The 17,776-nt window shown below is 49.5% G+C and overlaps 1 protein-coding gene across 2 annotated transcripts in view; it reads right to left on the bottom strand.

Moving 5' to 3' along the window:
• The window catches only part of Coro2a (coronin 2A), a 52,569-nt gene that overhangs the window by 16,982 nt on the left and 17,811 nt on the right, over positions 1-17,776 (bottom strand). The window contains exons 1-2 of one of the 2 annotated variants that reach the window (XM_026786767.1): positions 12,433-12,681; positions 10,612-10,812 (exon numbers count right to left, since the gene is read on the bottom strand). In XM_026786767.1, coding sequence (XP_026642568.1) covers positions 10,612-10,812; positions 12,433-12,609 — 378 coding nt within the window. In that variant the 5' untranslated portion in view covers positions 12,610-12,681. Of the gene's footprint in view, positions 1-10,611; positions 10,813-12,432; positions 12,682-17,776 lie in introns of those variants that run through there. The other variant, XM_013351773.2, reaches the window with a different exon arrangement.

The following is a 17,776-nucleotide window of genomic DNA, read 5'->3' on the forward strand; positions in this document are numbered from 1 at the left end:
AGAACAGGCTGGTCTCGAACTCACAGAGATCCGCCTGCCTCTGCCTCCCGAGTGCTGGGATTAAAGGCGTGTGCCACCACCGCCCGGCAGAACTTGTCTTAAACAATACCAACAGAACTATAATATTTCTGAAAAGATGGTCTCTCTAGTATTAGTCAAAAATTTGTCCTACAAGTTCAAAGAATTTTCAGAGAGTAGGAATGGTGGGCACATGGACCAGGCTTTCTAATGCTGACCCGTGGCAGGCATCACTAATGGATCACAGCACAATCAAGCACAGACTAGAGGAGGGACACTCCCAGAGTCATTAGGACTCAGAGGAACAGAGCTCAGAGGAACAGGAGAAAGAGCCCGGGCCTCTGCCCAACAAACTGAAGTGAATCTCTAGTGGACTTCCTGTGCTCTGAGGAGTTCTAGTCTTCTCTGAATTGTGTCCTGACCCTCCTTCCTACATTCTTTTCCTTTTCTTGTACCATTTCCTGGGTCAAAAGGCATGGCAGTACAGAATCTTTTGCTAGGCCTGATTGCTCTGGGCCTTTATCTCTGTTCTCTGGCCCAGAGCCATGCCCTCATTTCTGCCCTGCAGGTTCCTCAGGAAATGCTAATTGTCAGACAGGTCTTGGGCTAACCCTAGGCAAGCTGCCAAGAGCCGGCTGACACTACACCCTCACCTCCTTCAGAGCCTGTGGCTTCAGGGCTAGGCTGATCGTGGGAGCTGAGCTCTTCTGGGACCCCCAAAGCAGAAGCGCCATCAGTCCGTTCGCCTCAGCCCTCAGGGGCTGGCTGTGTCACTCAAGACCCAGGCATAGGTGACATTAGTCCGGGCTGCTAAAAGCCTGTCAGGGAGGGACATTTATAATCAGGAAGCCATTTCTACCTTTTTGTAAATTAGATCAGCACTCATCCAGGGAGGGGCCTCTGGTTTATTGGGACATAAGCTTTAATTCAGAGGTGACTCTCAAACCAGAGAAGCCTGGCTGGCTACAGGAGCTGGCTCCCAAGCCTGTAGAGGCCAACAAGCCACCAGGGGGCTGTCCTGAGGCAGGTGGAGAGGGCAGGAAGTTGCAGTCCCGGAAGGCAGAATGAAGGGGTGGTGGTAAGGCCCAGTTCCTGGGTCTGGGAGGGCTGCCCAGGGCCATGGCACATGGCTACAACAGTAAGCTAACAGCTTCAAATGTCCCCCAGGTGCAAGGTGAAGATGGGGAGGCAAGGGTGGGAGAGAAGGCAGAGGAAGTCATGATGTATTAGCTGTATAGTTCATCTGACTCCTGCTTCCTGGGGTTGGACCCCCCACCCCAACCCTACCACTCGTTACTGTTCAAGCTGGGCCTCTGAGCTCTGCTCAGGCCCATGGTTTCTTTCTCTACAGAACAGGGGCAGGAAAAAAAAATTCACCCGCAGTGATGGTGAGGGAGGAGATGTACGAATATGGACGGAGAACTTGTCTGGGATGGAATGTTTCACAAACCAGCCTGTTTCCCTTCATCCGGGCTATCAACTACCCAACTAAAGCTCTGTGGGTGAAGGGGAGGAACCCAGGGTGTCATACATGCTAGGCAGCCTTTACTACCACTGGGCTACACCCAAAACACACCCAACTTTAATTGTTGCTTGGTATGTTCCAGGGCCCCGGGATATACTTAGTGTGAGAACATACTGTTCCAGGGGCGAGGGTAGAGTTAAGCATGCACACAAATGTGCACACATGCACGCGTGCGTGCACACCCACATGCATCCACACACCAATATGCACAGCATGCATACATGTGCACGCACACACAACCACATATGTGCATATATGCAGATATATGTGCACACACGTGCATACACATGCATACATGCACACAAAAGACACACAGAGACAGACATATGCATGAATATATAATACACAGATAAAAAGACAAACACATGTACACAGATAAACACACACATATGCACATGGACACAGATAGACACATATACATGTGCTCAGGAACAGACACACCACTACCTATGGTGGCTTAAGGAGGGCCAGTCTGCCTCTGAGAACCCAGTGAACCGTTCTATTTCCTCTAGTGCAGCACAGTCATGGGACCCATCTGGTCCCTCAGGCCCTGGGTCCCTGTGATCCGGTCCCTGTGCAGCAATGGCCCAGGACTCACCTCCTTTCTCCTTTCTTCCTCCATACCCCACCCAAAGTCCACATCCCTAGTGCCCTGGGAGGCCCTGGTACAGGCCCAGCTCTAGAAGCACATCCCATTCCTGTCTGGAAGCTCCAGGCAGTTTCTGCCCACACCTTGCCATTCCCCTTTGTACCCCAGTAGGCTTTGGTTGCCAAGGCTGCAGGGTAGGTTGTGAAACTCACCCTCTGGCCTTCCTCCAGAGGCTCACTGCACAGGGCACAGGGGAGAGGCACCTTGCCTGAGGTGGCACCCTTTATGAGCCTTGAATCTCTGCTTGGGACAGCCTGATACTATGGTAACACCTAGTACATACAGGAAGCTGTGGCAATGTCAGACATTTCCCAAGCCAGGCTCTCCCCTGCACTTCCGGTAGGGCACTGGGGCTAACGCTGCTTTTCACCCAGGTTCTGGGCCTGATCTGGCTGAAGCCCCTGGTATCCAGTGAGGAACCTGCGCATAAACAGCCAAAGCTCTGCAGTAGCAGGGGCTTAAGAGAACAGGCGGCTTTCTAGCCACACCCAGCTCCAGGCTTCTCATCTACGGTGCTTAGGGTGCCGGTAGCGGATCTGGACGAGGGGCAATACTTCCTCCAAGCAGTGTGGGCGAGGCCCCAGCCTGCACAAATACCCCTGCACCCACTATGATACAAGGGGTTGCTGACTTCTAGGGGACGGGGCACAGGTGGGTTCCTGTCTCTTTCTCTATCTTTAGTGCCTGCTCAGAAAACCTGGATGTGGCCAGGTGTGGTAGCTCACACCTTGTAATCTCAGTCTTTGGGAGGCTGAGGCAAGGAAGACCACAAGCTTGAGGCAAGCCTGGGCTACGTAGGGAGGCCCTTTCCTAAAGAGAAAAGCAAAACCACCTACAGAGATAAAGTGTGTTTTCAGAGAAGCATCTCAAATAAGGATGTTGAAAGCAATAAGTGAAAGAAAGAAAGAAAGAAAGAAAGAAAGGAAAGAAAGAAAGAAAGGGGAGCAAGAGAGAGAGAGGTGGGGAAGGAAGGAGGAAGAAAGGAAGGAAGGGGAAAGGGAAGGAAAAAGAAGCCAGATATGGTGGTGGACTCCAGTACTTCCAGCATTTGAGAGGCAGAGGCAGGAAAACTGTCATAAGTACAAGACCAGTGTGGTCTACACAGAGAGTTCCAGGTTAGCCAGGGCTCAAACTAAACCAAAAAAAAAAAGCAACAGCTAGTTGGTCATGGTGGCACAAGCCTTTAATTCTAGCACTCAGGAGGCAGAAGCAGGAGTTCTGTGAGTTCCAGGCCAGCCTGGTCTACATACCGAGTTCCAGAACAGCCAAGGCTATGTAGGGAACTGTCTCAACATCCCCCCAAAACAAAAAAAACAAAACAAAACAAGAGCATCAAACAATGAACTCTGCTTACTTAGGGACAGAATGCCTGGGGTCTTGTGTCAGCGTTCGCTCCTCATCTTTTAAACAACACATTTCAGGATTTCATTCCAAAAGAAAACTTTTTAAGAAAAGTAAATAACCCAGGTCATATATCTTATTTAGCTTTAAACTTCAAATTTTAAGCTTCACTACTCTTGTTCTTAATTCCTGGCTGGCTTTCTTGTCTGCGGGTTAGAGGGTAAAGACGTTACACGAGGAAGAAAACACAGACACGCGGTGATCCCACGTGGGTGCACTTTTAATGGGGGAGGGGTAACAACAAACAGGAAAAGGTGTGCAGACACAACAGGAGAGGTGGGGAAAGAAGGGGAGAGCGCTTGGCGGCTCTCACTTTTTAACGGGGAATACAAAGGCTTCTGGGAATATGTCCGTGTCCAGGAGAACGCTGGGAACTGTAGTTCCGCAAAGGAACAACAACTACATTTTAAAAATCTCATAAATTACACCCTTTGAGGACCGTAACAGCACAAGATCATATACCCAGCTGCCATAAAGACAGGTGAGGGCAACTTTCCCTGAAAAGCCTTCCACAGCTTCGTGGTGGTGTCCTTTCCCTTTCTCCCAGCCGGCGGGCATACGGGTGGATGTGCAGAGAACCTGGGCTGAGTGAAAACAGCCAAGTTCAGGGCTACACTGGAGAGCTTGCTGATGGCCTGACAGCGGGTGTGTGAGTGTGAGTGTGAGTGTGTGTGGTGTGTGTGTGTGTGTGTGAGTCCCCAGCGCCAAATGATTCAAATGCAAAGGTGGCAGGACTGTCCGGTTCTAGTTACCCACCCTTAAAATGCCAACAGTAATGAAGTGGAGAACGGATTAGCACTGGCCAGGGGTGAAGGAGGAGGAAGTGGGGGTGGTGAGGAGTGTCTGTGCAATAGGCCAAGGAGAGGTCTGTGGGTGACACACACACCCTCACCAAGGCTGTGATACTGAACTGCAGTACTCTTGGTTGAGGGGAGTCAGTTCAAAGGCACTCAAAATCTCTGCACTGGCTTCTGGCTCTGCCCGAACATGTTCTTCAGCATCAAAGCCATTGTCTAGGGGCATCTCCTAAAGAAGGCCTTCCTGGACCATCCTGGGTGAAGCAGGCCCCCTCAACCCTTGTCATCATCTACCACACAAACCTGATATGCATTGCCTGAACACGCTGATATTTTCATCAGTAGTAAATGCAAATTAGAATCGGAGTCGTAAACCAATTCGTTTTCTTTTTCCTGCTCTGGGGATCGAACCCACGACCTTGTGGATTCTCCCACCCAGCTACACTCCCAGCCATAATTAATTCCTTAATTAGTGAAGAATGTAGATCATTTGATGGACAAAACCTTTTAGAAGTACCCAGAGTCGGGAGAAACTTGTGGCAAACGAGGACCCGGGTCCTGTAGACAGCTCCTCCCGCAGCGACCCGAACATCTCTCTCTCACTCATTCTTCTCCAGCTTGTAAACCTTCATCTCCCTAGAGCACAGTTTTTTCCACGGCTCACCCTGGTAGTCAAGGCCCTTTTCACAAAGCCCAATCTGCTTCTCCAGGGCTCTTTCTTTGCTTCCTCATTTTCAAAGCCTGCTCTTCAGTTCCGGTCAGACTGTTCTCCACACCTCTGTTGGGACCCTTCCTTTGGCCGTGGAAAACCACGCTGCTTAGCAGCCTGAACAATGGTTAGGTAATTCGCTCAGTCAATGAAAATCTGGCAGCAACCAGCACAGCAGTAAACAAGGCCCGCCCCTCCCCCTCCCTCATAACATTACAGTGGGAGTGGAGGCATTGAGCGCCGCCCCCCATAGAATCCTAAGCAAGAAACACGCTGTGGGGTGCATTTTAGGAAAGGGGAATGTACTGGGCCTGGGGAATAGGCTTTATGTAATCCCTGAGCAGGAGAGGGGGAGGCAGGTGGATCTGTTTAAATCTCATCTACAGCTACAGAGTGGTTATCCACGAACCTGGTATGTGTTTCCAGTTATTCATGCCATCTTTTGTGAGTCCTTCAATGGTGATCTGTAATTTTCTCCTAAGCCTGGCTTGTTTACGTAAAACAAACTTTGTGTCTGTCTGTCTGTCTGTTTGTTTGTTTGTTTGAGACAGGGTTTCACTACGTAGCCCTGGCTCTCCTGGAACTCACTGTATAGATCAGGCTGATCTGAAACTCACAGAGATCCTCCTGCCTCGGCCTCCCGAGTGCTGAGATCAAAGGTGTGTGCCACCACGCCCGGCTAGGTGTGCAAGTTTTATTCTACTAGAAATGTTTCGTGACATTTGCTATTTCTGTCATGTACAAATGTAATTCATTTTTTAATTCTGAGTATTATATTTAGCTATTTTTTTAAAAAAACAATCGACTACATACTCTGTTTACATTTTGCGTGTCTGGACACATGCCACAGCACATGTGTGGACGCGAGAGACGTTTTCAGGAGTCAGTTCTCTCCTTCCACCATTTGGGGGGGCCAGGAGTTGGACTTAGGTTGCCAGTGTTGATGACAATCACCTTTACCCTCTGAGTCAACTCGGCAGCCATCGAGGGCCATTACTTTTCGACAGAATGCTCATGACTGTACCCTTTACGTGTGTCTTCCTGGCGCTAATTACCAAGGCTAACAGCCCAACAGTGGGCAAGAGTACACCGCTGACCCATGGGAACAACACTGTGTATAATATTCCTGCCACAAACACACAAGTGGTCCAATCATGAGGCAAGGGCCTGACAAATCTAAATTTAGTCACGATCTACAAAATCACCGGCCATCGCTCCTTAAATACAAAATATTTAAGATCCTTCAAAGTCAACAAGGAGACATGAAAACTCAATGTAATACATGGTCCTGAACTGGAGTCTAGATCAGGTAGAAATCAGTGTAAGGCTTGGGACAATGAACGGGGAATTTGAATATGGACTGCATGCTCTCATTCCATCACAGCTCCTTCAGTTTGCAGGAAGTAGTTCTGTAAAATGGCTCTGTTCTTACAGAGTGTGATTGATGGGCAGTATTTGGGGGTGAAGGGTTAGATCGATAACTGTTTCCAAGCACACGCATATATAAACACGCACACACACGCACTCACCGCAGTGTGGCAAAGGTTAATAACTGGGAAGCCACATTTTTTTTTCCATTTTTCAAGACAGGGTTTCTCTTTAGCTTTGGAGCCTGTCCTGAACTAGCTCTTGTAGACCAGGCTGGCCTCGAACTCACAGAGATCCGCCTGCCTCTGCCTCTGGAGTGCTGGGATTAAACGCATGCACCACCACTGCCCGGCTCACAATTACCTTTTATTCCCAGTGCTACACTTTGGGTATAGAGTGGCTCTCAGAAGGTCTGTGCTGAAGATGTTGTCCCCGGTAGGTGTGACTAGGATTTGGTGGAGTCTTGAGGAAGTAGGGCCTAATAGGAGGTCGCTGGGGGCATGGCCCTGGCAGGAAACTGGGGTGGGAACAGTAAAATCTCCCAGTGTTCAGGAGATTGAGGCAGGAGGATTGCAAGTTTGGGCCTAGCGTGGTCTACACTGGGAGATCCTGTCTCACGAAAGAAAAGGGATGGTGAGGCTATGGTCTCTTGCTTGTTGGTGATGTATGAGCAGAGAGAGCTAGCCAGCTTGTGCTACCCCTGAGATGTGCTGCCTTCCCAAAGTAACAGTGTATCACTGACTGAAACTGCTCAAATGCAGCCTTAGCCAAGCTCTTTCTGCATTCACGGGGGTCATTGTAAGTGCCCCCTTGCAGCTGTTAAACGATGATTTTCCTAGCAAGTCACCTTTAGATTCTGAAATAAATCTACCTTAAAGCAGATGTAACTTCCTTCTCCCTCCTTCGTGGTTTTTTTTTTTTTTTTTTGGTTTTTCGAGACAGGGTTTCTCTGTGGTTTTGGAGCCTGTCCTGGAACTAGCTCTTGTAGATTAGGCTGGTCTCGAACTCACAGAGATCCGCCTGCCTCTGCCTCCCAAGTGCTGGGATTAAAGGCGTGCGCCACCACCGCCCGGCTCCTTCGTTTTTTAAAAATACCGTTTCATTCATGTATCCCAGGTTGGCCCTGAATGCGCTAAGCAACCTTTGAAGCCCGAGCCTCTTGCCTCCATATTCTAAATGCTGGGATTATGGGCATGTTCCACCATGTCCCGTTCTGGGGCGCTAGGATTGAACCTGGAGATCCAGGAACAGCAGGCAAGCAAGTGCTCCCCTAACTGAGCCACTTCTCCAGGTCACATGAGCCCCCTCTGCAGGCAGAATATCTTTGCTAGTCAGGTTTCATTCCTCTTCTGGAGGGCAGCTGATCTGTGTGCATTTCTTGGTCTGTCCTTGTGTGGTTTTGGAATTAAGGTTATGCAAACTTCCCAGAACACTAGAGGGAGTAAGTAGCCCCTTTCCCTATTTCTGAAAGAGTTCGGAACAGTTTAGAGGAATCGCTTCCTTGAAAGCTTTGTAGGACTTTTTTTTTTTTTGGTCTCATTTTCTTCCTCTCTCAGTCCCTCTTATTAAAAATTATTTATTTTTATGTGCATTGTGTTTTGCCTGCATAAGAGTGCCAGATCCCTGGAACTGGAGTTACAGACAGTTGTGAGCTGTCTTGTGGGTGCTGGGAATCGAACCTGAGTCCTCTGGAAGAGCAGTCAGTGCTTTTAATCACAGAGCATCTCCACCCTGAAGGCTTTGCAGGACTTTGTAATGGTATCTACCCTGGCATTGTTCTTATGTGTAGCTGTTTCTGTAAAATGCAACAGCCATGCCCCAGAGCGCATGAAATTGAAATGTTCAGTCACATGAACACTTGGGCAATAAGTCAACAGATAAACATGACCCAGCCCTCCCAGGTCATGACAGGAGCCATCACTAGAGTGTAGGAACCTTTGGGGTGCCTGGTTTCACAGCCACTCCCTGCTGCAGGAGGAAACTAGTGTCTTGGTTCTCATGATTATTCCCTAACTTGGTTTTCTTTGAAAATTTACCACTTAATTACTTGTTCCTTATAGTACAACTGTTTTTAATTTTAGGGAAATGGGATGACAGCATCTGTACTTTGTAATCTCAATGTGAGATTGTATTGTATGTGGCTATGTATGCTAAGTACTTTGGCCAGCAACTTATCTACTGATACAGGGGTTTTCCACTTGGTATATAATATGAACAATGTTCCCACACTTAATTGCTTGCTAACCCTTATTTTTCCTTCAAGTTTTTTTTTTTTTTTTTTTGAGAAGATCTCATGCTGGATTATAGGTGTGCACAGTCATGCTGGGTTTATGCAGCACTGGGGATGGAGCTCACGGCTTCAAGCATGTTAGCATGAACTCTACCAACAGAGCCTCATCCTCGACCCTACGAACTGAGTTCTTTAGTAAGCAAATACCCTCAGCTGGGTATGGTGTCTCACATCTGTAATCCCAGCACTCGGGAGGCAGAGGCAGGTGGATCTGTGAGTTAGAGGCTAGCCTGGTCTACAGAGTGAGTTTCAGGACAGCCAGAGCTACACAAAGAATACCTGTCTCCAAATAACAAAATAAAACAAAACCTAAAATGCTGGGTGTGATGATCCATAACTCTGATCCCAGCACCGGGAGAAACGCAGGCAGGTGGATCTCTGTGACTGAGGTCAGCTTGGTCTACACAGCAAGTACCAGGTGATACAGGGCTACTTAGTGAGACCCTGTCCTGAGGAACTGAAAAACAAAGCCTACCCCAAACAAACAAACAAAAAAAAGCTGGTTGAGGCGGTGCTCTTGTGTATTCTAGGAGATGGGAGGAGGAGATAGGAGAATCAGCTTGAAGCTGGAGCGCAGGCTAGCCTGGAGTAAGCTGCACAGTGGTAGAGACAATAATGGGGACCCCACCTCCACAAGCTGTGGGAGAGAACTGACTCCTGGAAGCTGCTCTTTGGCTTCCTCATTTGCGCTGTGGCATGCATGTACACACACACACACACACACACACACACACACAGACACATACACACACACACAGACACACACACATACACACACACACACACACGAATGTATGCACACTAAATAAATAAATAACCAAAAACAAAGTAAGCAAATTTTCACTTTGATTCCTCCTCTGGCTTCTAAATTTGGAAATGTGGCACACACTTGAAACTCACCCTGGGGGGGGGGGGGTGTGAACTTAGGAGGGCGAGGTCAAGGCTGACCTTGGCTACACAGAGTTAAAGAACTGGCCTACAGGAGACCCTGTCACGAAGAAGCAAGCAAGCAAACACTCCAAATGAGTGGGGACTGCTGGCCTCATTGAACTTGTCTGTGGTTACTGGTTTCTAAAGCCTCAGTGCCAGGAGGAGGAAAGCAACCTGTAAACTCATGTCAGGCGGGGCTTTGACTGCGCAAGTCCTCGGTGCTCCAGGCCTGCTTCTGGCCTTTCAGCAGACTCTTGCTTTCCAGTTTTGGTGATGCCTCAGCTGCCTGATCTAAGTTTGTGGGCTGCTTTGATTTCCCATGGTCCGGTTCCCCAGCCCCTTTGGCCATGAGGTAGAAGCACAGCCTGGGAGCCCCCCTCTCTCTCAGGCCTGCCTCTTCAGGTGGTCTGCCAAAGGCAGGTTCAGCGCTGGTGTCCCACAAAGACCCCGCTATTAGGGTGATCTCTCTGAACCTGTCACTCTGTAAGTTCAAACACTGAGTGACATTAATGGTTCATGGCCCACTGCTGGCTCTAAGGGTAAGTGTTTGCCTTCTGCCTGTTGGTTCCCTCTCCAATGTAGGTTCTAGCCCAACACTTGTTTCTGTGCCTCCCATCCCCACCTTTCAGGAAGGGGAAGTAGCTTGGGCAAGTTTCCATTTCACACGAGTCCAGCAATGTACTAATAATTATATTTCATTCAAGAGAGAAAACTTTGGATCGAGCACTGTTCCGCATGCATGTTCACCTATCAGGTTCTTCCCCAAGAAGGAAACAGGGACTCAAAGAGCTGGCTGACATAAGCTCCCACAACTAGGAAAGCAGGCCAGGCCTTCAATCACACCCAGACTGGGCTCCCTCCCTTTCCCATCGTCCCGTAGGCTCTAGAGATGAGTCTGGGCCCTGGGATCACTAGGGTTCTTACCTGGTGCAAGGGGATGACGAGAAAGGCCCCCCCGCCGGCGCATTCAGTGACCACAGCGATGAAATGGGGGTTCACGGCACAGAAGTGGTTGTCATGGACACTGCGCGTGATGGGCACCGAGTCGTAGCAGTTCTCTTTGCTGGCGGGCTTGCCGTAGACATGTCGGAACTTGGAGCTGCGGTACTGGGGGTGCCATGACATCTGCAGGGGATGGAGGGACCAATGGCGTGAGGCTCACATCATGAGGCATAGCTTGAGGCTACTTAACAGGCACAGCTGGGGCAGCGGTCAGGTGTCACTGCTGATTCTGTTTGAGGCAAGGTCTCAGTATGTAGGTCAGGCTGACCTGGAACTCACTGCGAAGGCCAGGATGGCCTTGAACTTGTGATTGTTTTGCCTTGATCTCTTGAGTGTTAGGACTACAGGTTGTGCCACCAAGCCTGGTGACAGTGGCCAGTTCTACAAAGGCAGAGTTCCACTATGAAGGACAGCCAGGTGAGCAGGCTACCCCTGCAGGCATGGAGGAGTCAGTATTATCTGTTTGCTGATATATTAAGGCTTTTCTGTTTTTTTTTTCAAGTATGAGCCCCCCAAAGCAGAGGGACCACAGAATATCAGCTACAACCTCCACCCCCAACTCTTCTCTCCAGACAAGCTCTCCTGCCAGCTAAGCAAGAACCACTGCATCTTCTACAGCCAGCCGGTCTGGCCTCCAGTTCTAACTCTGCCTCACAGGGATGGACAAATGACGTAAACCTTGGGGTCTCCATGCTCTTGTCTATAAAATGGGATGACCTAAGTACCTGTCTCATAGACTTGTGTTGTGTCTCGCCTCTGGAAAGGGAGTTGCTGCCCTCCACGGACGGACGAAACCACCCAGTGCGGAGAAACGTGATCACCAATACCCATCTGCCCCACCCCAGTTTTTATTTCCATTATCAAGGTTTGTCCAGACCTTTGCAATGGGGGAGGTGTCCCAGTAGTGGTGGTGGTGGGGGGAGAGCATCTAGTAAGGTCAGGCCCTCTGTGCGCAGCACGGGAGTGTCTGCGTTGTGTGACCATGTGCACACACCTGTGCACAAGACCTGCCTTTATTCATCAGGGAACTCTTGGGGTGCTGGCATTGTCCAGGGCGTGTTTGGGACCTTCTGCTCAGGGACCCTGCCTTCATGGGTGGCTTTGATGACTCAGCAATTCGAGCCACAGTTTAAGTTGCCCTGCTAGTAGGCACTTGTCCCAACAGCAGGCAGGGCCTACATCATCCCTCCAAAGCAGCCTTCTTTCGGGAGGGGCACTGGGACAGCTTCCACTCGGCTGCCATCCGTGTGTGCCCAGTGGCTTGAGGCCCTGGGATTAGGCTGGGGGCTGGAAATCTCCACCCTGACAAAGCCTTAGTTGATTCTAAGTGTGACAGCCCTGGGGGGTATTTCCCAATGTCTGGCTGTGGACTGGGGGACTGTTTCATTCTCTCCAACCCTCCTGAGAGGTAGATGGGGAGTTCTGGCCCCATCTGACGATGGGGGATGGAGATGCAGGGAAACCATGGGATCAAGATTGTACCGAGATGAGCAGCAACTGTGCAAAGTCAAAGCCGTACCTCTTGCCATGACGGACGTGCGCACGTGCACCTGTGTGGGTGACGGTGCTGGTGGGGAACGTGGGGGCAAGCAACAGCTTTTCCTGCCTGCTCTCCAAGGCCCCCTTCTTCACCCAGCCCGGCAGGAAGCTGGAATGGAACCCAAGGAGTGAAGGGCACAAATTATCCAATGGAGTATTCCTTAGTGCCACTGTTGGTGATCTCGGTGGTGAGCAGGACTTTACCTGATTTGGTTTGAGGATGGGTGGGCTGGGCAGGAGTCTGTTATTGCCAGAGCCATTCCACATCTGAAATCTCAAGTTTTTCTTTTGATTCTTCCTCTTAAGATTTGACCTTGTGGGCACAGAGGCCGCTCCCTCTAAGTGTTCTGTGGGAGGGTCTGAACCACCACTTTCTATCATAGCCTGGTTATTAAGAGGGAGATTAGAAGGGCAAGATAGGTGTGGTGAAACATGCCAAATTCCAGCACGCAGGTCAAAAGTTTAAAAGTCAGCTCAGGCGACATGGCAAATCCAAGGCCTGAGGTACACAGCAAATTCAAAGCTACCCTGGGCTACTCGGCACGACCCTGTCTCACAAAGCCAAACCAAGCCAAAGTACTTCATTTGAAAGTGATCTTCAGAGACCCAAACTGGACACAATAAAACCTGACTAGGGGCGAACCCACACCCAGACTAAAATCCCAACAAGCATCATGACCCCGACCTTGGCCTCAACCCTGACGAGAAAAATCTCTCCATGGAGATCAGAGACCAATTTTTGGTAGATGGTTCTCTCTTTTCATCTTGGTGAGGCAGGTGCTGTTTCTTCCAGCTGATTTTCCTGACTTGGCCTCCCATCTCACCACGGAAGTGCTAGCATTACAGATGTGCCCGACGGCATCTGGCTTTTTACATGGTTCCAGCACTGAACTCAAGGCCTCAGCTTCCACAGTCCTCTGTTTTACCTGCTAAGACCGTTTGCCAAGTCTCTTTTTACCGCACCCAGAATTCCTAGCGAGGGCCTCCATCCATCCATACCAGATGAGGTGGGGCAGCCCCAGGTGGTCCTTTTGGGGTTAAGGCTAAGCACCTACACCTCTGCTTTCCCAGCTCATTCTCATGGTGTGCTCTTGTCTCACAAGGAAGAAGAAAGCACAGGTCCTGGCTCCTTCTGGTAAAGGTTTCCTCAACACAGAGTCTCTCATTCTGAGGCCAAGCCCTGACTGAAACCACAATCTCTCGCCACGAGGCATCTTTTAATTCTGCCCTTCTCCAGCCAGCAACCATCTCAAGTGTCACCGAGACGCAGGCAACTAGGACCTCAGGGTTTCAAAGCAAGAGGAGGCCTGGGGGTTCCTCAGGAGAGTGAGCAACTGTACTTGTCTGCCAGGGACCATGGATGGCTCCCTGGACCAGGGGTTTCTGTGCTGTAACTAAGAAGCCAAAGTGGAGAAGGCTTGCAGGGTCAAGAGCAGCCTGGGAAATGTAGTAAGAGCCTACTTCGAAATAAAAACTTGAAAAAAGGAGCTGGGCATGGTGGCTTGACTTCTGGATCCCAACACTGGGGAGGCACAGGGAAAACTGCCACAATTCGGAGGCTAGCCTGGACTACATAGTAAGATCCCATCTCAGGAAACAACGACGAGAGGTTTGAGGAGAGCTTAGCGGCAGGACACTTACCTACCATGTACAAGGCCCCGGGTTTAAAGTCTGGGACTGGAAGAAAAACAACAAACAAACAAAACTCCCAAACCTGAGGATATCCCAGACAGACAGGGACAAGCTGGTCACTCTACCACAGGCAATGGCTAAGTTCCTGGGAGCCCTGACTTGGACAACTTGCCTGTGAAAGAGAAACCTACGCAAGTGAGCAAGCCCTGCATCCTGAACCAGAGATTAGAACATTCCAAAGCAGAATGTTCCAGAAGGTTTGTAAAGAGAGGTGACTATGATTTCATTCAGCCACCAATCTCTACCCAGGACAGGCTCAGGGCTTACTTAGTACGCAGGATTTGAGGGCAAGGAAGGAATATCTGGGTTACTGCTCTTGGGGGTTACTGCTCTCTCTGAGGTCACCTCTTTTCTAAAGTCCCAAGTATGGGAAGAGAAATTATGGTGAATTTGAGGGCTGATAATAGGGTTGACAGTGGCCGGATGAACACTGGGATGGACTGAATCCCACCAGACGCTCAAGCCTGTCACCCCAGCATTTGGAAGGATAAGGCCACAGGGACACAAGTTCAAGGCCTGCCTGGGCTGCAGGCAGAATCACCAAAATGTAACAAACAAACAAACAAACAAACGTGTCCCAGTAAGCAGTCAGGTCCTTAGAAGATCCCTGTGTGCATTTAGTGAAACTTAACAGCGGCTGGGACACAGCAGCTCACGGTAGAGTCTCCACTGTGACACCATCAGGGAGCTTGCCAAAACTGTAAATTCCTGGGCCCCACCCCACCCCACCCTGACAGAATCTGGCACCTTAGGGCGCAGGGCAGAATCTGCTGTATATTAACTAGCCTTCCTCATGGCTTATGCTCTGTAGCCAAGTCTGAGGCTCAAAGGTGTAGCGGAGCTTTGAGACCGTCAGTCTCAGCATCATAGGCGGTAAAAAAGCCGCCATTATTCCTGCTCTTTATAAAGAGGCCTTGCCAAGACACTGAACCCCATGCCAACCAAATCAGTGTTAGTCTGCATACCAAGCTGGGAGAAACAGGTTCACCAGGAGGCAACTGGCAGGCTCTAGAACACAGGAAATCCCGTGTGTTGAATTTTTGTCGTCCTAAGAACTCAAAATGAACCAAAGAGCCAAAACAAAGGGCTAAAACTATAAAATGCTTAGAGAAATTAAAGACCAAACTCAAGATATTAGATTTGGTGGTGACCAAAAGCAGTGGGCAGGAGAAAACCCAGATAAACTGGACTTAATGACGTAGAGAAAATTGAGAACTTTCATGTATCAAGAACACTATCAGTGGGGTAAAAGGCAGCCTGAAGAATGGGGAGTACCTGGGAGGTATATTTGGGAAAGGATTGACAAACAGAACAAATAGAATCCCTCAGACCTAACAACAATCAGGACAGAAAGGTCATCTGGCTTGGTGGCAAACGCATGTATTTACAACACTCCAGAGGCTAAGGCAGGGGGATTGCTGTGAGTCGAGGCCAACGTGGACTGCAGAGTGAGACCCTGTCTCAACAGGACAGAACAGAATTTGAAAAACTGCTTTGTGTCTTTAACAGGTGACAATGCCAATGGGATCCGTCCAGACTGGAGAGACGTCACGGGTGACATGCAACACGAAGTTCCACAGCAAGCAGAATCCTGAGTCACGGCATTCAGCCACGGAAAGTCAGTCTGGAGCGGCTGAGCAACTAGAATGACCCCTGATGGAAAACCAAACACACAGGTTTCCCTGTGTAGCCCTAACTAGCTCTGTAGACCAGACCGGACTCTGACTCACAGAGATTTGCCTGCCTCTGCCTCCAGAGTGCTGGGATTAAAGGTGTGCCCCTGGCTGACAAGTTTTTTTTTTTTTTAAAAATATTTAATGTTGTGAGTAGTGTCAGGTCGCTTCCCGCCACCCGGCTAGCTTTACCCCAAATAATTACATGGAATCGTTGGGTGCCACTCTGTAGTGGGGAACAGCGGGCTACGTTCCTGCCACCCAGCCGCCTGGCTAGCTTATGCCCCGAAATAACAACACACAAATTGTATTAATTTAAACATTGCTTGGGGGCTGGAGAGATGGCTCAGTGGTTAAGAGCATTGCCTGCTCTTCCAAAGGTCCTGAGTTCAATTCCCGGCAACCACATGGTGGCTCACAACCATCTGTAATGTGGTCTGGTGCCCTCTTCTGGCCTGCAGACATACACTCAGACAGGATATTGTATACATAATAAATAAATATTTAAAAAAAAAAACATTGCTTGGCCCATTAGTTCTAGCCTTTTATTGGCTAACTCTCACATCTCGATTAACCCATTTCTAATAATGTGTGTAGCACCACGAGGTGGCTTACCAGGGAAGATCTTAACCTGCGTCTGTGTCAGGTGGGAGAATCATGGCGACTGACTGACTCGGCTTTCTTCCTCCCAGAATTCTGTTCTGTTTACTCCACCCACCTGAGGGCTGGCCTATCAAAGACCAAGGCAGTTTCTTTATTTAACCAATGAAATCAACACAAAACAAGACTCTCCCATATCAATTTAATTATATTCTGCTCATGTATTTGGTGTGTGAGGTATGCATGTGTGTGGAAGTCAGAAGACAACTGAGAAGTCCTTCTCTCTTTCTACCATTTGGGACCCGGACGTTAAACTCAGGAACTCAGGTTGTCAGGCTTGGTGGCAACACTGCCTGGATACCCCCGGTGATATTAAACAATGATGTCACTAGCTGTTTTCTGGGGTGGCAGCAACACTGTGGTTGCAGTCTGTCTCTTAGAGACAAATGCTTCATAGGCACAGATTAAATGATAGGGTGCCTGGTGCCGACTTTGAAGTAAGCCAGGGGCTAGGGCTGGCTGGCATACACAAAGCTCTGGGTTCTATCCTCAGCACCACATAAAACCTGGTGTAGGGCATCACAGCTGCAATTCAGGGCTCAGGAGGTAAAGGCAGATTCAGGAGTTCGCGATCATGCTTGGCTATTATCTACAGTTGGGAGCCAGTCTAGGGTATACGAGACTCTGTCTCAAAAAGAAAATAATAATAAAGAAGAAATAATTGAAAGTCTCCAGGCTCAATCCCCTCGCAGCATCCACACAAATTACAATAAGTAGCCCAGGAGGAGGTGGGGAAGGAAGCCAGCTGAGGACTGCAAGGTTTTCATCCGATTCCCACAGCTCTGCCCAATAGAAGCCTCTGGGGCAGCGGCTCTCAACCTTCCTGATGCTGCGACCCTGGCATACAGCTCCTCATGTTGTGGTGACCCCAACCATAAAATTATTTTCATTGCTACTTCATAACCGTAATTTTGCTACTGCTATGAATCATAATGTAAATATGTGATATGCAGGATATCAGATATGCAACCCCCCAAAGGGGCCACAACCCACAGGTTGAGAACCACTGTTTTATATGGCTCTACCTATGTGCTGAGGTCTGGGGAGGTGGAGAGTGAGGGAAGCCCTATGGTTTGTCCAGCAACACAGCCCAGGGCAAATTTCGGGATCCCTTCATGGCAACAAATATCCTAACTCAGGCACAAGCACCCTGCAGCCAGCAAACGCACACAGAACCCAGTTCTCAGGTCAGTCTGCTGCCTCCCCTCCCCCCTTCCTTCTGGTCTGGCACTCTGGCCTCCCACAGGCCCATAGAAAACACAGATTGAGGCTGGCGGCAGCCAAGAGAAAGTCTTTCTTCCTGATGAGATTAGGCTGGAGGGAGAGCCTCTTCCTCCCCCACCCAACTGCGCGAGCCAGGGTTAGCTGGCAGGACACCTCCAGAGACTGAGGGATCCTCTGCGGGCCTAGCCCCTTGTTCAACCCAGGCTCCTGATCTCCGGCAGGGACCTGTTTCTCTCACCTGTGCAGTCCCTCAAGTCCCACAATGAGTTGCCTTTATTCTTCAAAGGTTTCTGCTGGAC

The sequence above is a fragment of the Microtus ochrogaster genome, linkage group LG5 (genome assembly GCF_000317375.1).
Source record: "Microtus ochrogaster isolate Prairie Vole_2 linkage group LG5, MicOch1.0, whole genome shotgun sequence".
Taxonomy (NCBI): Eukaryota; Metazoa; Chordata; class Mammalia; order Rodentia; family Cricetidae; genus Microtus; species Microtus ochrogaster.